We start from the raw sequence: 25964 nt of genomic DNA, 5'->3' as shown, positions 1-25964 counted from the left end.
CTAGGACATCCATTATTTGGCACAATTATGTTGGCAACAATATGCCTAATATTAATTTGGTAAGTAGTACGTGTTACTTGTTTGTGAGGGTAGGAAGAGAGAGGTGGGCGTTTGAGTGACTTAAGTATATTTTTCTCCATTCATTTTTCACTTCAGTCCCAACCACGGTGGGTTGAAATAGCAAGTTTAAATATTTACCATTTTATCCCGATCATTTTTAAGATTGCGACTTCCGGTCACCAGAGGTCATATTATTTTATTGGGACTCAACCCTCCCCCACCCTCCCGACCCCAACTTTCGAAACGTTCTGCTGGCCCTGCCTCATCTAAGTCTTTTCGTTTCCTTTAGCACCGGATTGTTAAATAAAAATTGGAAATGGATCATCACGAAGACTCGAGTATATTGTTTAATTAACTATTTCAATCTACCACTGTTTAAAACGTCTTTCTTTCTTTCTATATAGGAAGAAATAGTCTCAAAAGGAACACCGTGGGAACTGCAAATGTTCATTTTGCAGTATAGGCTTACTGTTGGTAGCTGTACTATTTTTTATTTTGTTTACGTTGTATTTGTTTATATTTTTGTTTGTGCTGTGCCTCGCCTTGTACTGCTGTATGTGTATATGTTTCTTAGTTTGGTCTTGATGGTCCTTAATTAGGGCAGTACACTGTAGTACTGCTGTAGTTGTAAGATTGTTACTTTTTTCAATTCCAATTTTAGTAATTCTATGTTAATCTCTGTTCCCAGTAAGTACTATTATTATATTATAGTAATCTCTCAATAATGCGGAACATCTCTACTTTACTGTACTTATACAGTATTTGGTTTGGTTTGTTTTATTTACATCTCAAAAAACATGACATGGTTAAATACATAATTACACAAATTCAAGTTAAAAAGTCAGTCTATTAAAATATATCATACATAATTACAATCATTTTTAAAATTTTCCTTCATAGTTATTAAAATTCTTTTTTGACTGAATCTCTTTTATTTGTACTTAACTACAATTTAATAATACAATTTAAAAAAGTAAAATAAAAAATCAGACTTAGAGATGCAAGGAAAGTCCAGGAAAGTCCTAGTTATAGGACTTATTTCCAATGGGGTCCTTAAGAAAATAATAACATTTAAACAGAAGACAAAAAATGATATGCCAATAGCAAAATGTACAAATAAAAAACAGCAAACAGAACAAAAGATATTTTAAATTGCTTCCATATTATTATAAGTATTTTTATTTTTATCGTCATAATTATTATGTATGTAGTGCTTTGTCTTTTAGATGTTTCTTAACGTTTAATTTAAAAGAGTAGATTGTCGGGTTACTTTTAATTGGTTGGAGCAAAGCGTTCCAATCCTTGATAGACTTGTAGAAGAATGTATTTGATGATTTAGTGGGAATTCTAAAATTAAATGAACTATTTCTAGTGTTATAGTTGTCGGAATGAACAATCCTATGGAAGTTGTTAATGCATGTATTGTGGGCTGCTATTGTGCACAACTTTATAGACATGACATAATCTTAAAAACTTTGCTCGATCATCAACATTAAAAAATCCTAACAAATTTAACTCGTTTTGACCGACGTGAGTCCGAAGGCCTTTCTTATTAATGAATCTAACTACTTTGTTTTGAACAATTTGAAGTTTATGTTGATATTTCTTGGATATACCGACATACCACGATGAAAATGAATAATCAAAAAGACATTGGATAAGGGCCGTTGATAGAAGTTTTCTACAATTAAAATTAAGATAATCAGATTGTCTGTAGAGAAACTTTAACCTAGCATTAGCTTCCTTAACAACAGTTGAAGCAATGGTGTCCCCATATACATTATTGTCTAGTTCAACACCTAGATATTTTACTGACTGTTTTCCAAAAATATAGTAATCCAAAGTTTCAATTTTAAATTCATCAATTTGCTTAAGTCTGCTATTGGTACCAAATAATATACACTCAGTTTTACCCATATGCAATGATAGCTTATTTTCATTAAGCCAGTTATTACAACTATTTAAGTTAGTTGTTAATTTATTTTTAATTATCAAAGGGTCTTTATCAGCATAAATTAAGGTGCTGTCATCAGCATATAGCATAACTTTACATTCAGAATCTACTCCGATAGATATATGTCATTAATGTATATTAAAAACAACAGTGGACCCAGTATACTCCCCTGGGAAACACCACAATCAATTGATAGTTTATCGGAACAAATTTCATTGACATGAACAACTTGGCTTCTATCACTTAGATATGACTTAAACCATTGCAGTGAATCAACTCCAATTGCATCAAGCTTGTTAAATAGAATGTAATGATTAACGGTATCAAATGCTTTTTGTAAGTCCAAAAGCACCATCCCAGTAAGTTTGCCAAGTGACATTTACGAAATCCTGACTGAAATTCATAAATTAATTTGTTAGTTTCTAAATATTTAACAAGCTGTTGGTGTATTGCCCTTTCGAGGATCTTCGAAACTATAGGCAGATAATTATTTACGTCAGTCCGACTGTTCTTTTTGAATAGTGGTTTTACTTTAGCAACTTTGAAATCATCTGGGACAATACCGTTAATAATTGACAGATTTACAATATGCATAATAGGTTGTTTAAGTACCGACGCTCCGTCTTTTAAAAATCGAGCAGGAATATTATCAAGACCTGTACTTTTGGTTGCATTCAAACCATTAAGTTGATCTTCGATGAATTTGTCATCGATAGTACTAAGGAAGAACCTATTTGTAATTTTACCTTGGTAAAATGACTGAAACAATTCGCTCTGTGTACCGTACAAGCTTCTTACAATTGGAAGCTTATTTACTAGGGCAGAGGCAACATTTGTAAAAAATCTATTAAAATGTTGAGCGATGGAAACATCTGAATAACATATATTATCTTCAATATTCAAAGCTATTTTCCCAACGTCGTTGCTTCGAAAGTTGTTTAGGGTTGGATTATATTCTTCCAATTTATTCAATACAAGGTTAACTTTAGTTTCTTTAATGTCTCTCTGGATGTTATTACGTAAAGTACAGTAACGTTTATATAGTTCAGGATCTCTCGGATGTTGCTTGTTTAGTTTAGATAACAATTTATCGCGTTCCTCTATTTTACTTAACATTTCGTGGGTCATCCAGTCTTCAGTTCTTTTTTTAATTCGAATATTTTTGGACGGTGCCACTTTATCTAAAATAGATTGAAGCATCGATTTAAATTTGTACCAGGCGTCATTGGCATCAGTAGAGTCCTTCACGACCGACCAGTCATATTCGTTAAGTAAAAGGGAAAAGTTTTCCGGGTCATAGTTGCGCAAGGACCGAATCCTACAGAATTTGCTACCTGTGAATTGACTTCGTTTTTTCTTTCTAGTACAGAACGTTACAAAATGATCACTGATTCCAATTTTCAAAACTCCAGCTTGGTATAAGTTAATGTTACTGCAAAGAATATGGTCGATAATAGTTTCCGTAGATTCCGTTCTTGTACGCGTGGTTTCTTTAATAATCTGATCAAGAGAATGAGTGTTCATAAAATCTTGGTATTTCTTTAACATGCTGTCGTTTTTGTTCATATCGATATTCATATCCCCAAGGATGACCATCTCGTTATGAAACCTGTCATAATCCTGTCTATGTTATCTAAAAAAGAAACGTAACTTTGCGATGGAGGACGGTAAATAGTTCCTAGCAGTATTGGTTTTGTTTTAGGCAATAAGATATTGCCTAAAAACCCACGAAATGTTAAGTAAAATAGAGGAACGCGATAAATTGTTATCTAAACTAAACAAACAACGTCCGAGAGATCCTGAACTATATAAACGTTACTGTACTTTACGTAATAACATCCAGAGAGACATTAAAAAAACTAAACTTGACTCAATTTTTACAGTAATGCTGTATTTCTCACGCATGATTTGGACGAATACACCTTAATACCCACGCCATGTTATGTGTTAACTCGGCGCGAACAACAGAAGCGGTGGTGGTCCTAGAGAAAAAAAAAAGCGCCGCTCGACATTTTGTTCTTTCTTCAGAAATAATAATAATAATTTTGTGTAACGTAAATATAGTCTGGCCTAACTGTACAAAACAAAAATATAATCATAAACTAAACTATAGCACTAAACATATTCTAGGGTAGGGACCACATGCCCCAACAATAAAGTAAACAAATGTTATAATTTTCCAGCCTTCATCTATTAGGCTTATACACCATTATACTCCAAAAATAGTTACCATAGAGGAAGGAATGTTTTGACCATTGTTCAATGATAAATTGTTTTGACAGCCCACAGACAGACAGATTTTTCTAAAAATTCCCATTTCTGTCAGCCTCTAGTACTATTAGCTTCCGCGTGATACAGTTTCCTAATGTTTCCGTCCTCTTGAATATAACTGCCTAAAGGCGCGGCGCGAAAACATGTGATATGATGTGTAATGATAGATACGAGAAAAATAACTATAACCGAACTAAGAAGAAATAAAATGAAAGGATATATATATAATAGGCCTAAATAAAGAAGCATATATACCTACTATAGATACATACAGGTACAGTAGGTTACAAGTGTTTGTAATGTACAATATAAGTATAATTATTGAAATGAAATAAAAGTGGGAGACGAAACGAAAGAAAACATGTTAATGATAGAATAAATATATGAATTTGATTTAACAAAAATAATGTTGAGTAATGGGTAGATAGTATTAATCTAAGTATGATACGGAACTAAAATAAAACATAAATAAATAAATAGAGGTAAAAAAAACCAGAAAATAACACAAAAAAAGTTAGAAAAAATGTATATAAATTATTATTTAAAAGGTGGTGGTTAACCAAAAAGGGAAAAATTATTTTATGTTTAAATATAACAATGACAACGGTGTTTGAATCGTTCTGATGCATTTATTATTTCTTTCTTTCTATTTCTTCTTAATTATATACACAATTGTCAACTAACTAAAAGGTTATCATAGAATTATAATTCTCTCTCTTCTCTCTTTTTATTATTGGTTATCAGCAAACTTTCTATGGATTAAAAATGGCTGGTGTCACATAAAGTTACGCGCGCAAAATTAATTTCTAATCAACTTTCTACGCGTTTCATGTAATTTTAAGCATGTCAAAATTCCCACGTGCGCGCAATTTGGGCGCGTTTTTGATGAACAAGTTAAAAAATTCGTCAAAATTATGCCTTTTTTTAAACAGTCATAGTTTCTAAACTACATGGTGAAGTTTATTGTTATTACATATTATGGAAGTAAATGAGTTGTAGATATCGGATCATGCATCAATAGGCCTATGGCTAATTGGACATTGTGACGACATCGTATGGTCACTCGAATATAAAATATAGGATTTTTGTCTCTTTCTTCATAGCTCATCACATTTAATAGAGCGCATCTCTACTTATCCGTATTCCATTTCCCCCCATTTTTTTATATTGTCTAGGTCAATCAATTATCTTTCGCATGATTTACCATTTTTACAATTGTGGTGGCGTCATCATGTTCAAAAGCGTCAATAACTTTGGTCACGTATTTTCACTTATTCAGCACTGTATGTAGTACGTATATACTATATACTATTATATACTTAGACGTGACACAAAATAGAGAGCACACTAACATTTTTTCAATGGCATAATCGTTTTTTTGTGCGCAATATTCTAACGTATGACGTGCACGTGGCGTTTGAGCTGCGAATAACCTAACTCGTCCATAGTGACGAGTTCAAATCTAGTTATTCTTATTATTGTAACATAATAATAATAATAATAATAATAAATAACATTTATAAAGCGCAAGAGACAAAGGTTTCAAAGCGCTGTGTTTTCCAAGATCAGTGCAAGTAGTAGCGTGCGATTATGCTTCTCTGAAGAGATGAGTTTTGAGTTTAGTTTGAAATGTGATAACAGATTTTGATGAGCGTATTTCGAGTGGTAGAGTGTTCCAGAGTTTTGGGGCTGCGACAGCGAAAGCACGATCACCGTAAAACCGAGTTCTGGAACGGGGTCCAGGTTTTAGAAGAAGTCTGCTGGATGAACGAAGCGAAGAGTTGGTTGACGGAGTAATGATGTCACATATGTAGGCTGGAGCACATCCGTTGATGGCCTTATATGTCAGCAACAGAATTTTAAAACGAATGCGCTGATCAACAGGCAACCAGTGTAAGTCACGTAAAACGGGAGAAATATGTTCATGTCGTTTAGTGCCAGTGATAAGTCTTGCGGCGGAATTTTGGATTCGTTGAAGAGGAGACAGATAAGAAGTTGGTAGGCCGTACAGAAGCGAGTTATTACAGTCCAGACGAGATGAAACAAAAGCATGAACAAGACGTTCAGTTGATGTTTTGTCAAGGTACTTACGAATCTGGCCGATCTGGTAAATTCCAAAGGAAGCACCACGGCAAACATTACGAATGTGTTCTTTTAAACCGAGGCTGTTGTCTAGTTGGACGCCTAGATTTCTGGCTGAGCTGGAGGTAGAGACACTAGTATCTCCGATATGGACCAAAGGAAATGATGATGCCTCACGGAACTTTGGAATGGCCCATGAGCGAACATCTGCAATGCATGATTCAAGGTTGTTAACAGATTCAGAGTGATGTGTAGGTTTCATGATTAAATATAGTTGAGTGTCATCTGCATAGATCATATGACGAACTTCCGGGTGGGAATCAATGATGTTGTTGAGTGGTCCAGTGTATAAGATGAAATCGAGTGGACCTTTTACGGATCCCTGTGGTACACCCCAGGGTAGAGCGAACTCATCAGAAGCTCCGTCTACACATCAAACTTTATGTGAGTGTGCTCATGTATGGACATGATGATGTCATATCATTTCCATATTTAAGCATGTCACCATTTTTGGGCATATCTCACTTTTTTTTGTAAACAGAGCTTTAAAACTTTCAAAACATTTCCTCGATGAGGTTGTCGTGTTTGTTAACGTTGACAAACCCATGTTATACTAATGGTATGTACAAGTTGTTCAAATGATCGTGACCTATAACCTTATATTATTATGGTAATAAATCAAAGAAAATAACAAGAAATTAGAACGTATTAGATCATTTGCAGGCATAGACGCCAAACACCACTATGGCACTTGTGAATACTGTCTAGGCGGGCCTTGCGCCTTAAATTGCAGGGGAACAGTGCGGTGGTGTTTGAATCATCTTCGTTGTTTTATTTTTTTATTGTCATTAATTAATTATTGTCTTTGGTAAATGTCGCATTATATATATTGCGTAGTACTGGAAATATGTTGTAAAAACCCAGAGTGTCTTGTATTATATAACACTGTAATGTCTATTTAATGTCTTTTGTGTGCCAACATAATAGAAAAACAAATACCGGTATAGGTGCTGCTGTGCTTATGATATTACGAAACAATATATATATTTGGTACCGTGTTCACTTTTATTCGACTGTCAACTTTTTCGCGCCGCAGCTCTAGCCAGCTATGTCCCAGTAGGACATATTCATTAATAAGCTGTTTCATAGCGGTAGCTTTAGTATCAAAGGTCCCAGCTGCTGGACCCAAAAAACGTCTGGTAAAAAAAAGAGAGTCTATGAGGGCTCACGGTTGAACGATTTTGGATTCTCGCCCTTTGATTGGTTGACGCGAATCAACAGACTGTTCACTTGTACCACCGTGAAGTCACGTTGTCTCTAGAGGGTATTCAGTTGTACAGGTTGAGGTCACACACAAACAGGCTACAGCACATTGAAGTTCAAAATTGACCATTTTAAATGCCATTTTTGAATTAGTATACATTGTTGGAAAGGTACACATGTCTTCTTTCAAATGCTGTGTATACAATTAACTAGTGAAAAAATGGGCATGTGATTCATAATTAAAGAACTATCTGTGATTTGTATGTATTTTTGCGATAAAAGGACATCTTTTTAATAATTAATCATAAATTAATCAAAGGAACAATGATTAATGTTAAAATGTCGAGCGGCGTTTTTTGTAAGAAATATTTCTTGTTAAACATAATTATTATGATTGACTGACCAGATATAATAACACACTACATGTTATTGCCACATCTAGTAGCCGATTCTTAATATTGTAGACCTTTTATATTTGTTCCTGTATCAATTATGTACGACGTACAACTTGTCATATGTATCACATGTAACGCCTGTATCATTTGTTTATTACATTTTCTGTACTTTTTTAAGGCATAGAAGAAATCATAAACGCCCTGTGATATACTACAATCTTGCTTTAACTCAGTATAATTTCTTTAAATACATGTACACATTCTTTAAAATATTAAAACATTCTATCAAATAAAATTAGTATATAATATTTTTTGTTTTTTTTACAATGTGTTTAATTCATACCTTCTTTACTACATTTTGCAATTTACTATCAATATACATGTTTATACATAATAGAAAAATAACGCTTAAAAAAGAACGACATTTCGACAATTTGACTATATTTTGACGCAATGATCTAAACACGTTCTAATTTCTTGTTATTTTCTTTTGATAACCTTTATTATTCCAACGTATAGTACACCTTACAGCATTGTTAGTTGACAATAAATGCATCAAAGCGATTCAAACACTTTTGTCCTTTATATTTCAGCATAAAACATATTCTATAACTAAAATAATAATGTATTGGATCTGAAGTAAGTAAACTCAAAGTTGGCAATCTCAATAAGGTAAATATATTTCTAAGCAAGAAACATACACATGTTATTCTTAAAATCAAACTATATTGTATTTAAACATTTCTGTCAATATTCTGTTCTATGAAGGCATGCTTACATTACTGAAGCTTACCTTGGTGACATCCTAAAGCAATGAGTTATAACTCATTTGAGCTGCCTTCTCCCTTTGTCCCCCATAAAAAATTTAAATGTTGTGAATAAGCGCAGCCATTTTAGTGTTACTAAGTAGCTATTAACTTTGACCACAAAGTGGATGGGAAACAAAATTATTTACCTGAAAAATCTGCAAAATATAGTCAAATTGCCTGTCAGCTAATGGGTTTTGGGTTGAATTTAACCGTTTATTGTGTGTCTTTTTATAAATGCAAACATTATTCTTTGGGTGTTTTTTTAAAACTACAAAATGACCTGATGAAAGTCTGATTTTATTAATGTTCATTTCATGTTTTTGGGAGATGATACATCTTTTTGTTTATATAATATTTGTTGTAGTTGTTCTTGAAATAAATTATCAATTGTTTGGCAGAGTTCAAGAGATTTAACTTTAAAAGGTGAACGAAGTGTAGTATTAAATCTTTTTCTGACGCTTTATCAAAGGCCGTAACAAAGATGCCTTAGTCGTAACTTTCTCCTCTTCATTTTGTCTACAAATAAGGGTTTTCAACTTGTTAACTCATTAATAAACAACGTTTTATGAAGGGAATCACAGCCAATGAGGTTTCTTCATTTTTCTTTTTTGTAAACATTTGTATAGCTGGTATTTATTTTTTGATGACGTAATTTGATGTTGCAATAAAGTATTGTAATTCTGTACTATTTTTGTCAAATTTGGAATGTCGGCGTAACAATAAACCAGTTTCCACCGTATAAACTCTGTCATTAATCGTTTACTGCTGCTTGTGGTACTTGCACATTATTACGTTACGCTTGAATTTTGTGAATCGAGCTTCTTTACGCCATGAAGGAGTGTAAGAAAAGTAATGTAACATTAAAGAAAGCAGGAATATGTTTCTTATTTGTGGCAGGAGTTTTTGTTGGAGGATTTGTTGGAGGAATGTTTTGCGGGAAACCATGGGAGGAAAATGATTGTACGTACAGTGACTGGGGTAACTGGAGCGCATGCCATTCACAAAAAAGTGGAGAAAATGGAACTCAATTTCGAGTTAGGAACATTGTTCAGCAAAATGGATGTAGTAAACATGTCACCGAAGTAGACCTACAGTCATGTAGTAATAAGTTCATTGATTGTCAATACACTGATTGGGGTCCTTGGTCACCGTGCTACTCACAAGAACGTAGAGAAAACGGAACTCAGTATAGAAGTAGGAACATACTTGAGAATGATATAGATGAATGCATATTGCAACCCACCTTCGAAGAACAGTCGTGTGAAGTAGAATACTGTCAATATAGTGATTGGGGTGATTGGTCTGAATGTGATGGAACTCAATTCAGGATCAGGAACGTCACAGAAACCTGCGGATTATGCAAGGTACAACCCGTTGAAGGACGACGCTGTAATATCTTTCCACCTATCGGATAAGACAGTGATTAATTCACTATGGGTAATCCTTGGCCACATTGCCTAAAAACATAAAATAAACAAGAATATTTCTTACAAAAAACGCTGCTTGCTTATTGTTATTGCTAAGGTCAAGTCTGGGGTCACTTCATCAAGCCTAGATACTTCAAGTATCCTATTACAAACAAAAACTTCAATGGACTGTTTTGATAATAATTCAATGATTATCTGACAGTGAATTATAGTAATATCATAGGACTCATAAATACCAGAAATGCTTTGAGATTTGTCATTAGACTCTTTTCCCAGCCGTTTTTTGGATTCAACAGGTGGTACCTATAAATTATAGTCGAGTTTCCATTTTAACAAAAATGTCAAAGTGTAGTACTATACTGCTGCTTGATTTCATCTAATGAATGAGTCATCTCGTGTGACGTAGCGGGCTAGAGCAGCAGCGTGAAAAATACAAACAAACATACCTACGAAGAAACCAGATTGCGATGGTACGTCATCATCTTCATCATCACCATCATTGTATTATCAGATTATCCTCATCATTATCTACATCATCATCATGTAGATTATCATATGTTATCAGATTGATCGTCAATTCAGACAGATTAAGGATCAGCTTCAATTAATTAATTACTGTCAACCAGCCTAGCATAACCTTTAGCAATTGATAATGCCTACAATACAAACAAATGTGTGTAAATGATTAATAGATACCGGTATAAAACAAAAGGCTCTATACACTTTTTGTATAAAAATGTATTGCTTAAATATATATTTACCTTATTTAGATTGCTGTATAAAAATGTATTGCTTAAATATATATTTACCTTATTTAGATTGCTGTATAAAAATGTATTGCTTAAATATATATTTACCTTATTTAGATTGCTGTATAAAAATGTATTGCTTAAATATATATTTACCTTATTTAGATTGCTGTATAAAAATGTATTGCTTAAATATATATTTACCTTATTTAGATTGCTGTATAAAAATGTATTGCTTAAATATATATTTACCTTATTTAGATTGCTGTATAAAAATGTATTGCTTAAATATATATTTACCTTATTTAGATTGCTGTATAAAAATGTCTTCCTTAGAAATATAATTACCTTATTTAGATTGCTAACTTTAAGTTTACTTACTTCAGATACAATTCATTATTATTTTAGTTATAGAATATGTTTATGTTTAAAACTTTGTAGGTTTATAACATTAATAATAACGAATTAATTAATGATTACCGAATGCCTTGGTTTATGACTGAATTTGGGTCTTTTGACATTTTAAAGAATTTTAACGGCATTTTAATGATTTGATTTACTGTGTACTTGTATATATAAATTCTTTTGAATTTTTACTTTGTACGTTGTTTGCAGAATTATTCAGCCGTTGGCTGCCTTCTGTTTGTACTATTTATGTGTTTTTTATGAATAAATACCTATAAAATAATATAAAGGACAAAAGTGTTTGAATCGCTTTGATGCATTTATTGTCAACTAACAATGCTGTAAGGTGTAATATACGTTGGAATAATAAAGGTTATTATAGAATTATAATGCTCTCTCTTCTCTTTTTTTATTGTAACATTAAGCTCTGTCTACACAAACTTTATGTGACAAAAATGTTTTGTGCTCATGTGGACAAGATGACATATCACTACCATGTTTAAGCATATCACTGCCATATTTGGGCACAGCACACATTTTTGTCAAACTGGTTTGATAGATTTAAAACTTTGGGCTTTCAAAACACTTCCTCGGTGATGTTGACGTGTTTGTTAACGTTGACAAACCCATTTTATGCTCATTTTATGTACAAGTCATTCAAATGATCATGGTCTATAATTTTGCTATTACTGATACTGATATTATTTTGTTGTCCGTAGTAAATATAAATGGAAATTCATTTGAAATTGGCATAAAATATATAAAAAAAAGATATACTATACAAATTCAGAAGATTACAACTAAATACACAAATATACATTAAAAGCTAGGTTATGTATAATACATACAGATTAAAGGCTTGCATAATACAATTATGGTATTATTACTATTATAGTAATACATCAAAAGAAATAACAAGAAATTATAACGTGTTTAGATCATTGCGTCAGTACTGAAAATATGTTGTAAAAACCCAGTGTTTTGTATTATTACACAAATTTCTATTTGTGTCTTTTGTATGTCAACATAATAGAAAAACAAATACCGGTACAGGTGCTGTTGTAGTTATGATAATAAAAAACAAACAAAACAAAAACAAAACATACATCTAGCCGATGCTTAGTATTGTAGAACTTTTATATTTGTTTCCTGTATCAATAGAGCAAATTCATTACCACAGCATCACATATCACATGTGATGCCTGTATCATTGGGTATAAGCCAAACTTCATGATATAATATATGTGACACTGTAATATAGAATCTCTATGATACTGGACAAATGTCATGTTGGAATTCAGTAGTACAAAAAATGGATTGCAGCGTCTTCGAAATGACACCGGATTTTTCTAGAAATTGACCTTTTTGTGGAATATGGCATTTTAATGTCATATAATAGTTATCCACAAAATTAGATCGAAAAAAAAAGTTTTACCTGAAAAAAAACTGTAATTTAAAGCAAAAAAATGTCAAATTGGCTGCTAGCCAATGGGTTTTTTTTGTGTTGAATTTAACAATTTATTTTGTTATTTTATAAGTGAAAACATTTGTTCAGGTTTTACATATACATCTTTAAAATAAAATAAATCTGACTCCTTATTAAATATTTACCATCTCAATACTAATTACTTTACGGAAGAGTGGAATTTCACTCTTTCAGGGAAGTCCATAATTGTATGAAATTTATTTTTGATGAGACCTGTGTGTGATGTCATGTATGAAAAGAGATCAATTATTGTGTTTACAAAAACTGTACTTTTAGTGTTGCCTCAGTTACTAATCATTCATCTGTTTTTTTTGTCTGTAAGATTGATTAAAACCCCAAACTACCCTGACCAATTATTACCCCGCAATTTCCATGAATGTAATTCTCACCGAACCCATGTCAACCCGGGTGTGTCAACCCATGTATAAGTAGGTCGATAGGCTCTTCTCTCCTCTAGTTCAGTGACATTTTATTACATTTTGTCTATTAATAGTTATCAGGTTTTTCAATTTTTTGACTCATGAATAACAACAATTGATAAAGGCTCCTTATAATATTCCTTAATTGTAAACGTTTGTATAGAAAAAGAATTGTCGCTGGCAGGTGATATGGTATTTATTTTTAGATGCTGTCATTGATCTTGCTATAATTGTGTAATATCTTTGTCAAACTGGGAATTTCCTTTTAACAATAAACCTGTATCAACCGTATATAATACTCGTTAATGTTCGTTTACACACACATTATCATTACACTTCATCAATATATTGTGAATTAACCTGTAATTATACGCACTTCATTGCACCATGGCGGATAATAAAGAAACCGACAGGCCTAATAAAGACGTTGACACTACTACGAAAGTAGGAATAGGAATTTTGTTGGTAATATTGTTAGGAGTTGGTTTCCTTGGAGGATTTTTCTCAGGGAAAGCTAAAGCAACAAAAACGGAAAGCGATTGTACATACATTGATTGGAGTAATTGGTCTGCGTGTCATTCACAAGAACGTGGAGAAAACGAACCGTCTGAATGCTGTCAACCTATCGTTGAATTTCAATCATGTATAGAACAATTCATTGACTGTACGTACACTGAATGGGGGGTTTGGTTCTCCTGTCATTCTGAAGAACTTGGAGAAAATGGGACTCGGTATAGGGTAAGAAATGTGCTTGAGACAGATATTGGATGCAGACCATTGGAACTCGATCACCTTCGAAAACCAGTCATGTGAAGTGGAGTACAGTGACTGCCAGTATAGTGATTGGGGTGATTGGTCTGAATGTACACACGAATGTGGTCTATTCGGCACTCAATTCAGGATCAGGAACGTCACTGAAGCGTGCGGGTTATGCTTCGAAGGAACCAGTGATAACCGATCCTGCAACCGCGTTTGCTACAATGAAGGGACCCTAACAGAAAAAGGTTGTGATTGTCTAAAGTCCTTTAGTGGTCAGTGCTGTGAATGCAAGAATGTTGATTGTCAACTGAGTACATGGACTGAATGGTCATCTTGTGAAAATGCAACGAAACGCGTAAGGTCACGTGATGTGGTACGGGAGTCTGAATGCGCAGGTACGAAATGTAAGGGAAATTATACGAATGAACAAAGTTGCGATGTTGCTTTGAAGGGAAAAGTGCTGGTGACAAAAGCAGTATTGATAACCCCTTATGTTAGTACAGGAGTTTTGTTGATAGGCTTCATTTGTCTTGCTGTATTTTGTTACCAGAGGCGTGCCAAGTAAGTATACTTGCTGAGCTTGATCATCATTTTCACCTTTTTTAACAGTGGCACACATGCGTGTGATGGAGCGTCTATGCAATTACAAATTGTCCTCATCCAATGCCACCCTTCTCATCATCATCATTGTTCACGTGGTCATCATCCAATCACCCCCAGCTTAACATCAAACCTAAGCATTATTATATCAATATATATAATCAATATTATTTACATACATAACATTATTTATTATTTTGGACAGGACCACATTAACATTTAATGTTTTTATTGTTTTCCTTATTTATTTTTTTCAGAGATGAGATTATTGAGAAGAAGTAAACTGCACATGGTGGTTCAGAGCAACTGGGGTGCATATTCTCAACCTGTTCCTGTTCACGGGTCCTATGTGAAATGCAAACTTTACATGGTGGTTCAGAGCAACTGGGGTGCATATTCTCAACCTGTTCCTGTTCACGGGTCGTATGTGAAATGCAAACTGCACATGGTGGTTCAGAGCAACTGGGGTGCATATTCTCAACCTGTTCCTGTTCACGGGTCCTATGTGAAATGCAAACTGCACATGGTGGTTCAGAGCAACTGGGGTGCATATTCTCAACCTGTTCCTGTTCACGGGTCCTATGTGAAATGCAAACTGCACATGGTGGTTCAGAGCAACTGGGGTGCATATTCTCAACCTGTTCCTGTTCACGGGTCCTATGTGAAATGCAAACTGCACATGGTGGTTCAGAGCAACTGGGGTGCATATTCTCAACCTGTTCCTGTTCACGGGTCCTATGTGAAATGCAAACTGCACATGGTGGTTCAGAGCAACTGGGGTGCATATTCTCAACCTGTTCCTGTTCACGGGTCCTATGTGAAATGCAAACTGCACATGGTGGTTCAGAGCAACTGGGGTGCATATTCTCAACCTGTTCCTGTTCACGGGTCCTATGTGAAAATGCAAACTGTAAATAATCTTATACTTGTATATAACATTCTTCATAATTTAACTCCTAACTAAAGTAAATAATATATTTAAATTTTGTAATGATACATTCCACTCTAGGCATAGTTACTTAAATGTTGTTCCGCCTTTTCTAAGACTGAATATAAACAAGAAATATTTCTTACAAAAAACGCTGCTCGCTTATTGACGTAACAGTTTTAAAGATATATTGTCCCTCTGAAAAATATTTTTTATTTCAAATTTGTTTTTGAATGTGTCATTTTATTGTCACATACAGTAATAGTTATTTTACCTGAAACAAATGTAATTAAAATAAAAAAATACTGTCAGACAATGTGGTTTTTGAGTTATAATTAAACGTTTCTTTTCTCCTTCTATAATGTGAATTTTGTTACAGAAGTGAATAACTTTGATATGAAACAGACTCAATTTAGTTTATTTTATTGCTAAGGTCAAGTCTGGGGGTCACTTCATCCCGCCTTAGATACTTCAAGTGTGAAGTATCATATTACAAACAAAAACTTTCATGGACTGTTTTGATAATAATTCAATGATTATCTGACAGCGAAATACAGTATTGTCATGGGACTCATAAATACCAGAAATGCAGCTGCTACCTATAAATTATAGTGGAGTTTCCATTTTAACAAAAATGTCAAAGTGTAGTACTATAACTGCTGCTTGATTTCATCTAATTAATGAGTCATCTCGTGTGACGTAGCGGGCTAGAGCAGCAGCGTGAAAACCTAGCCTTGCATATTGAGGTAAGAAATTGTAAAAACATTGTTGAATTTTTGTTGTGTATATGCACGGCCCCAGGGAAGAACAACCATGTGTTGATCTGGGCCTCCTGTCCGTGGTTAAATAAATTGAATTGAGACTCTCATGTGCATATTTTAAACGCATAATTGAAACACATAGATGATGCACCTTAAGTAAATGGTAATAAAAAGTATTCAATCTAAACAAATATCACCAATCACGTTGTTGTATATGGCCTATTAATTGTGGTACTGTATATATTATGTACGTAAATTATGTAAGTAAATTGTTGTTAAGTTCTCTGAAATATTTTTTTTATAAAAACCCTAGTGGTCTATTTTATAAAAAAAAACCGAATACTTTCAATGTCTATGTTTGTAGAACCTATAAAAAGGTCACGTGTTAAAAATCCTAGTGCGATTTGAACAAAACATGAATGTTGATTATCTTGGGTGGGGTCTCGACTAAAGTAAAAAGCTTTGTTTATTTTGAGTTCCCTTTTCCATAACTTTTTAATGACATTTGTGTACATATCCTTAGTTTTATGGAATAAATTAATTTTGATTGATTGGTATTGGTTGAAATATGAATGTACTGTATTTATTCAAATAAACACCCACGCTTTGAATTAACGGCATCTCCTAATAATGAACCCAGCTTCTTTGTTTCCTTCCACTGTGATTCATCGCGTTTGACAACTGTAAATTCTGGGGTTTTCTTTCGTGTTTACGAATAGATAATAATAATATACCCAACCCCGTGGGGGTTTTTCGAATAATACGGTTACAGATGTCTATGAATAAAAAAAATCAAATACTAAATAGTTCTGCATGCGTATTTTGTGTCCAATGTTTTAATTAAAATTGTACCTTTTTCGTGATTTTTTGAATATTTTGCCTTGGCACTTATGGGCTACCGTACTATACAGTACTTGAGTTGGATTTTAACCAATCAGATTCGTTAATCACAATTCACAACACTTGACACGTTTTAATTTTACATGCAGCACATGTGTGGAAGCGATTGTCAACAAAAATAATTATTTTTAACTGTTAATTATATATTTCGACCTAAGATCTATAATGCTTCGTTTGTATCCTGTACTTCGACAATTAAAGTCACCAATTTCGATGAGGAGGTATGTTTGTGATTATAATTCTACAAATACTAAGTGCTTTTTGGCTAGGCCTCGGTTAGACCTATGTACGCGGTCATTGTTTTCAGCCTCCCGCGGCAGGACGGTGGAGCAGCAGTTCCAGCTGCCACATGTCAACCATATGCTACGGCCTAGCAGAGTACGTGATGCGTACTTAGTTAGAATTAGTGTGCGGTCGTTCGCTAGCAGCACTAACTTAGCTAATGATGACCAACAAACTGCTAAAATTCGGTCTTGGGCATTTGAGCTGGATAATCCATTTGGTAAACTTATCAGCAATACAAGTTTTCCGATGCGAGTCGTTCCGCTCAACCCAATTGAGTTCCCGTCAGCAGATAGAATATTTGTACACTTGCTTTTACGGTCACCAATAGCTGGTGATAGTCTGCCAGATTTTATCAATCATACATTTCGTGATTCATGTTCGACTGATGTTGACTACAATGGAGATGATGAAGTTCTTGCGATTAAAGGTGACTTTTTGGACAATGAATGTGCTGAGGAATTTCAGAAACATTCACTTAATCTTGGCTGGTATGTTGAAGTTCCAATGAGCTTCGGTAAGTAATTAATTTTTAAATGTTTATTAACAAAACACCTTTGGCGCCAACAAATTGTCCCCTTATGCTAGGAAGTTACCCAAATAGAGGTGGATCGTAGTGTTAAAACCTTGCATTCGTTTGTTTCATGAGATAATGCCCCCTCAATAGGAGATTCGCTGAATAAGGGTTGGTACAGTATTATAAAACATATCCCCTCACTTATTTCATGGCCCTTAATATGGGTTTCCTCTAAACAAGGGTTGATTTCAGTGTTAAAATATATATTTCGCCTCATATTATTTCATACAGTAGGAAGTGTCCCATAAATAGGCAGATTCTACTGTAAAACATCTGATCATTTTTTGAACGATATAATTTCATACTAAATATTATATTGCATAAAAATTAATATAATTTTTCAAGATCTCCAACTTCAGTCTACCGGACAAGGACATATCTATGTTGAAAAATTTGAGAACAAAAGTTGTGATTTTGAAACGGAAAAGGGCGACTGCATCATGCGCTCGTTGAAGGCAAGTATTACAGAAACTACAGTCACCGTTATATATGGGCACATCACATTTTTTGTCAGTTTGATAGTGTAGATTCATTGTCAAAATAATTTTCGAAATGATTAAATATTCAATTTTATTTAATAGGATGTCAGAAAAAGATAATACATTTGATTTTCTATTACGGGGACACTTTTGTAACTCAAAAAGTTTTCCTTAAATCCCCCATCTCACTAGAAGCCGTATCTGGGAGGACAATGGCGATCCATCCCGATCTGCAAATCGGGGAGAATCGGCTTCAATTCCTGAAAGCACTCTACTACACGAGTACTGAGCTACAGCTGATAGGGAAGCGCCTGTGTTGCGTGCGTACGCCGATAGTACTACATTTCCAAGCCGATCGTAAACGATAGAGTCCCGCTAAAGAAGAGCCCAGATCCAGATACAATGTGGAAGACAGAGTTGCGGCCAAGCTCTGTTATTGATGATTGGCCCCCGCTAGTACTGGGCTTCTGGGCGATCGGCAAGCGTGTCCAAAAAGGACCCAGGGTCGAAGGCGCTTCTGCCCCGGTTCTACCCCGTTATCGGCGATTGAGTCCCGTTGGACGACAGCCGTAAAAGCTGCGTTCTGGACTATGCCGTTCCATCCCGTTCACAGACGCTTCGTCCCGTAACGACTACGCTACAGCCGATCTAGCAAGATCCAGGACAATTTGGCCATCGTAGTATAATCACATTCTAGTGAGATGGGGTATAATAGAGGTCTCTTGTTAAAACTCTTATTTTCCCTGATTCGTTACACAAGAGCGTGTCCCATTAATAGGGGTGTCCCCGGTAGTAGTGTTAGCATATACATTTTCCCTCATTCCTTTGTGGAAATGTCCCTTTTATAGGTGTCCCAAAGGAGGTGTTCCACTGTTGAACTTAATAAATTAACTTAAATATTTTTTTAGAATGAGAGTGTACTAAATATACACCCCCCTCCCCAGTGAAGAGGTAATGTGGAGTGGGGTTTCACTTATATTAAACTGCGATTACGTCACACAAATTAAACTTACTAAGAACATTCTGTTATTATAATATTAAATTTTAAATGTTAAGCATACAGTAAGCTTGTATAAATATTTGATTTATTGATTTGTTTTCACAGACAAGCCAGGCTACAGCTGTTAGTCAAGGTGGTAATATTAGCATTGTAAAGTCCCTTCTTGGAAATGTTTCATTGACTGCAAACAATAATGGAGTAAGTATTGCATGTTCAGTGGTGTAACACAGACATCAGAGGCCCTTGGTTTATAGACTCTAAAGCGGCCCGTCAACGCTGGAGCCCTCTGGAATTTTTAGCTAGGACCCTTTTTCGACATATTTTTATGCTAGTTTTCTTACTCTTGGCCCTGCTCAGGGCCCCTGGTTTAGCCACGCCACTAAACTGTGCATGTTGCATCCTACAGTAGAACCCTTTTTCAGGAGACGCCTCTATTAAGGGGACAGTACAATGTCCAAGAAATAAACATTTTACCCCTTACTTACTGTACAGCCAACCTATTTTTAGGGGACACTCTTGTTGACATTTTGTTGGGGTTTCTCCAAATAGGGATTCTACCATTGATAAACATAATCCTGAGCTCTTTGAACTTTTCTTCGAAATTAAATGACAACCACAAACCACCTGTTTGCATTTGGACACCTTTTTATTGATTTAGTATCTTTCTGTGATTTTAAGAAAATTGAGGTACAGTACGTTCCTATATCCCCAGAAACTACTCAGCTGAGTTTAACATTTTCTTAATAGAACACACATAAAAATACACTCCTAATTTAAGTTTGTAGATGATAATAATGACATTTTAAAACATTCTTATGTTTTGTTGTTAAAATTTACCAGGGGTGGATTGCTATAAACGGTCTATAAACAGTCTTAGCTGGCTATAATAAAATAAAAAGCATAAAATATGATATTTTCTCGCCTAGAAATGTACGTACTGTTATGATTGTGAATTGAGCAAGCGTGATGAACATTACCTTATTTGGTATTCTATGCAAAAAGTACGCCCTCAATTTGTTACTGTTCCGACCGTCTATCTGATAAAACCGGCTTTTATTATGGAGTTATTAAGACCATCAGTTAAGACTGTTTTATAGCAATCCACCCCTGGTACTACAAATGTGAACAGTATAATTTTTCAATGTATTAATTTTTTCAGAATATTAAGACGGACAAGATTCAGGGTCACGTTGTAAAATTAACATCAAAAGAAGGCACAATTACGTGTAGTGATATTTATGGAAAAGCAACGACGATAGAATCACAAGAGGGCGATATAATAACTGGTAATCTGCACGGAGAGTGCAATATAAAGACTGAATCTGGAGACGTTCATATTGGTATTGTTATTTTTTTTACTATTTTCTGATTGTAGGAGTGATACAGTGTCACATATTCTTCACATAGTACTATATCATATAAATACTTTTTAGGTTAGATTAAAATTAATGTAACATGTGATACTGTATCTAGGAATTTGCCTAATGATTGAACATGTAAACATAGTATTTATTTGGATACTATACTTTTATTATAGTGGCACACCATTACCACAAACATTTAAAAACCCTAATATAATTTAAAAGGTTATAGATATATTGTCCCCCTGAAAAAATAGTTTTTTGTTGAATATGCCATTTTAGTGTCGCATAGGTCAAAAATTTTATAATAATCCTGGATTTATATTACTTACTTGTTACTTGTTTGCATAGCTATCCCCATTATTGGGGACATTTCGCTGTCAATGACATTATGTTGACATAGCACAACAATGAGAGACGTTAATTTTGATGAGAAGGTCATGGAACACTAATTAATTTTAAAAACAACTAAAAACCTGGGACCTGTAACCCTTGGTAGGGACCCTGACGGGTACTCTCCCTCCGGGTCAAAGGGATCCCGAAACTCATCGGTGGGCAGGGGCGCTCATCTCCCTGTCCAGGACTATTCCTGATGATATATGATGTTATAATGTTGTGAAACCTCTAAGCGCTGAATATTATTACCCCAGTCATTTTTGGATCAAACACGTATGGAAACATACTCCTATAATAATAATAATTGAACATACGCCTTTAAATCGGCGGCATACATTACATACATTATGTTAGCCTGAAGGCTAAATAAAAGTATAAAGAGAAAATAAAAAGGAAAAAATAAACAATTATAAGGAAACGGATTGTACAAAAAGAAACTAAAGAGCAAAAAGTACAATACTGTACCTAACTTTGATGGAGTGTCAATATTTTATTTTTAGTGTTTTATTAACCATTTTACCTTAAATTATAATCTGATTTAATTGTTTTTTGAAAGTTTTGTAAATATAAATTTAAAGTCTCCAGTTAAATGTCGTTTACAATGATGATACAAAATACAGTATAAAAATTAAAATTTAAAAAAAATAATGCAGCTAGTAATCAGCGAAAGGTTGTGTTTTGATCTATAAACCAAGTACCCATTTATACAACTGGATGGAGAGAGGCAAACGTAAGTAAAGTATCTTGCCTAAGAATACAAGTAATGCGGCGAGAGTTGGATTCGAACCTTGATCTGACGATGAGTAGTCAAACGTCCAAAATACTGCAATACACGAGAAAAAAAATTATTTAGTTTAAAAAAATGTAATTTAAAGCAAAAAATAGTCAAATTAGCAAAGTACTGAAAATTCAATTTATATTATATTAGTAAACATAAATTGTCATTGTTACTTTTTGTGTTGACAGGTAGCTTAGACGGTTCGTTATATTCAGAAGTAACAAGTGGACTTCTTGATGTTTACGCCATCAGACACAAAGATATCTACATTAACAATACTCAAGGTAGAAATAATAACAACAGAGTAAATGTATTGAATTAATCATCCTTGGTTTTACTGGAAAATGAAGACATTTTGATTGGATTGTCACACTTGCATTGTATGGAGGACCAACAGCTTTATGTCCCATCAGAAGGACGAGAGTAAAGTGTCTTGCCTATAGTGAAAAGCAATATGGCACACACTGGTCGAACCCATGCCTTTCACATGCTACAGTAGGCTGATACACCGTTCCATTATACCATATCATTCTCAAAAAGATTATATAGAATACTGTATAATACTATGGTTTAACATTTTTAGGAGATGTTGTAGTCAAAGTACCGACTGAGCTAAAAACACACCTGCATTTGAATGCAAATGAGGTTATTCTACCAGAAACACCTCAGTTTTCAGATTGTGCTCAAGAACAAGCTGGGGACATTACAAAAGTAGAAGGTAAATTGCTGGCACCAAGCACTCATAATTTTAACCATAAACTAAAAATATTCTTTGCATATTTTGTTTTATATTATGGCTCAGATATTTCCAATTGTCGAAGGAGGCTAGAGTTTGGTTTTGGGTACAGGAGTTATAGGTGGCACACTCTAGTTTTCAAGTTGTTTATTGGCAAATAGAACACAAATAATGAATGTTTATGAGTGCATTTGTACAAATAATTTCATGAGGTGAAAATTTCACCTCATATAAAACATTCATTATTAAGACACCCACTAGGCCAAGCAATCTGATTTTGAATATGCGATTGTAGATGGCGCACACTACAAATTGATTTTCGAACGCACAGTCGACAGTCGCACATTCTGGTTGTGCTGCACCATCATTGAACTCTGTAACGCTCGTAGCGTCGTACTTATTCGGTATACAAAAAAAAACTTCCAACCAGGTTTTGCACTTCATTTGATTTATTGCGGTTCAAATTAAAAACGTAACTAAAATGTATTCAGGTTAAATTAACAAAATGTACAAATATGGTATTAAGCCTGAACTAAACTAAAGAGAGCAATCAAAAGAAGCAAATAACAGACTTACATCACTGGCCTGTCTGGTGTATTACAAAAGTGTGCATAGGATTACCGCTCACGAATGAAAAGAATGAAAAGCACATAATTATTATGTCAGGTGCAGTTTAATATAGCAGAAAGAAAGCGTTGTGTTATGCAAACTCTGATATAAAATAGTGCAAAATCATGAACGGCACGCTATGCGTAATTAACCAATCAAATGTCAAATCAGTAGGCTGTGTTTATAAAAGCTATTCTAGTCTAAATTTACTACACACGCTCGAAAAAAGTTGATCATGCAATACCATTTCAACTAATCGCCAGACAGTCAATATTTGAGCTATAATATATATATTGATATAACTCCTAAATAAATTCCTGTCATTTGATTGGACGAATATGGGTGAAACGATTGTTTAATAGTACCTTTTTTTTGTGTACGGGAAAAAAAATCTTTTCGCGTTTGTAAAATATTTTGTTTTATACTATTGCTTTTGAAAGACAACAGCGCCACCTATTTTGTACTTTCACGGCGACTGATTTTTTCGCAATGGAAGTACGTTTTTGTAGAGATATATACTAATTTCCATTAAAAAGGCATTTAAATTAGCTTTAGATCGTGTAGGATTTTGATTAATTAATGGGAACATCTCTACAAGACGTGGAATCATTGATATATATGCTTTCATCATTCACTGCATGCCATTATTTGTACCATTACACTCATAAACATTCATTATTTGTATAATATTATATACCATGGTGCCAATTTTTCATTTCATCATTTACTGCATGCCATTATTTGTACCATTACACTCATAAACATTCATTATTTGTATAATATTATATACCATGGTGCCAATTTTTCATTTCATCATTTACTGCATGCCATTATTTGTACCATTACACTCATAAACATTCATTATTTGTATAATATTATATACCATGGTGCCAATTTTTCAGGTGTGATTGGTGATCATTCAAAAGATAACAAGATTCACGTTAAAGCAGACAATGGACGCATCAAAATAAAGACACTGTCGTGGTTTGATTCGTTATCCTTCAGAAAAATAATGAAAGAAGTCTGAATTATAATTTTAATTGAGAGTGGACATAAAGTTGAGGAAGCGCTGAAAGCACAAACAATTTTTTTAGTGTTGAATAAAGGTAATATTGATAATGCGGTGTAAACCACTGAGCGAGGTGTGTGAGCACTAAGCGGAAGAGCGAGGTGTGTGAGCACTAAGCAGAAGAGCTGGACATTTTTGGACGTGCATGTGTTTATAGGTATAACTGTTTTATTTTAAGATAATTTTCTACGTTTTAAGCAGAATTTTGACAGTTTTGTTGGATCAAAAGCACAATCTTGACTTAACTTAATTTATTTTGATGGTGGCGTCAATTGATTCTTTTACAGTATTTCCGACGCTTATGAGAGTGGGGAAAGAGGGTGTGCAATTTTGCTGGCTGTATCAAGAGTACAAGAAAACGATTTATGAATAGGGGTCAAAGTTATATGATAAAATTATATATTATACATATAGTTAATATCTTTGATACGCAGTAAAGCATAGTTCTCACTAGATATGAACGCAAACTGCGCAACGTAAGAAAATGCCCTTCCAATAATTGTGTTTCCCCGGCCTGCATGAAATCAAACCTGCTTAGTTGCGCGTCAACGTCAGTTTCCGTAGACTTTGACCTGGTTTAACCCGCATACTATGTTTTCCATTGTTCTTTTGCTTGCATTGTTACGTGAAATCAAACTGATTTTATATCCCGTAGCAATTTTTCCTGCACTGTTGTGTCGTTGGTTCCCACGTCATTGTGCTGCATTCTTTCTAATTTTTAAATGCAAATAAATGCCCCACTCCACTCGTCAAAAGCAGAACATCAATTGAGAATTCTGCATTGAGCAGAACAAATATGTAGGGGTCAAATGGTAATGTTGACCTTCCATGAGTTTTTTTGGGTACTCAATTTACCCCTTGACCTTCGATTCTCGCTCCTGAGAGAGGGTATGAAGGATTATACTATTATTACTGTGATAAATTTTGCCATTTTTATATTGGCTAAACAATAAATAAAATATAAAACAATTTCGGCTATTTTTTTTATTACTATATCCACAATAAATATAATAATCTCACAATTGTATCAATACACAAAACAAAGAAATATAATATGTTAGAGAAAAAAATACTAAACTCAATCCAAATATGACAATGCATTGTTTTACTAAAAATCCTGCATTGTACAGGATTTGAACCAAGAGACTTGGGATTGAAAGGCAAGCTAATCGCAAGCCAAAAGTGCCATTAATAAAAGATGTAGCTATATAATAGAAAACGAACAATTCATCTAACATTGTAAAAATCTATTGTCCCCCTAAAAAAAAATGTATATGTACCTTAACAAGGCCATATACATGGCTGCAGTCGCGTGCTCAAATTTGAGTTAGTGTTTACCGACTGGCCGACCAACCGACGTTTGCACGCGACTAAAAACTGTAATTTAAAGCAAAAAATAGGTGGATGCT

At 34.1% G+C, this 25964-nt stretch overlaps 2 protein-coding genes across 3 annotated transcripts; one reads left to right on the top strand and one right to left on the bottom strand.

The window, feature by feature from the left end:
* Positions 1–2257: 2257 nt before the first annotated feature.
* Positions 2258–3610, bottom strand: LOC140058111 (uncharacterized). The gene has a single exon (XM_072103666.1). The coding sequence runs from the start codon at positions 3608–3610 to the stop codon at positions 2258–2260; it is 1353 nt and encodes a 450-aa protein (XP_071959767.1).
* Positions 3611–17345: 13735 nt separating this feature from the next.
* Positions 17346–25879, top strand: LOC140058904 (protein FAM185A-like). 2 transcript variants are annotated; one of them, XR_011847073.1, is made up of 8 exons: positions 17346–18067; positions 18473–18582; positions 19712–19804; positions 20766–20946; positions 22330–22425; positions 22725–22859; positions 24389–24712; positions 24843–25879. XR_011847073.1 is itself a non-coding variant. In XM_072104689.1 (7 exons), exons 1-7 carry the CDS (start codon positions 17434–17436, stop codon positions 24511–24513), a joined length of 1374 nt encoding a protein of 457 aa, XP_071960790.1. In that variant the 5' UTR covers positions 17346–17433; the 3' UTR covers positions 24514–25879. The 2 variants fall into 2 exon arrangements, 1 of the variants encoding a protein (XP_071960790.1); XM_072104689.1 differs by having other exon boundaries at positions 24389–25879.
* Positions 25880–25964: the final 85 nt, after the last annotated feature.

This window comes from Antedon mediterranea, chromosome 9 (assembly GCF_964355755.1).
Source record: "Antedon mediterranea chromosome 9, ecAntMedi1.1, whole genome shotgun sequence".
NCBI lineage: Eukaryota > Metazoa > Echinodermata > Crinoidea > Comatulida > Antedonidae > Antedon > Antedon mediterranea.
Note: the sequence above shows the minus strand (reverse complement) of the source record. Positions and strands in the feature narration are given on the sequence as shown.

Bases quoted from the DNA above. Each gene is read 5' to 3' on its own strand.
- LOC140058111 (XM_072103666.1), bottom strand. From the start codon at position 3,610: ATGGTCATCCTTGGGGATATGAATATCGATATGAACAAAAACGACAGC.
- LOC140058904 (XM_072104689.1), top strand. From the start codon at position 17,434: ATGCTTCGTTTGTATCCTGTACTTCGACAATTAAAGTCACCAATTTCG. The intron at 18,068-18,472 runs GTAAGTAATTAA...TAATTTTTCAAG, and splicing joins TGAAGTTCCAATGAGCTTCG to ATCTCCAACTTCAGTCTACC. The intron at 22,426-22,724 runs GTAGAAATAATA...TAACATTTTTAG, and splicing joins CTACATTAACAATACTCAAG to GAGATGTTGTAGTCAAAGTA.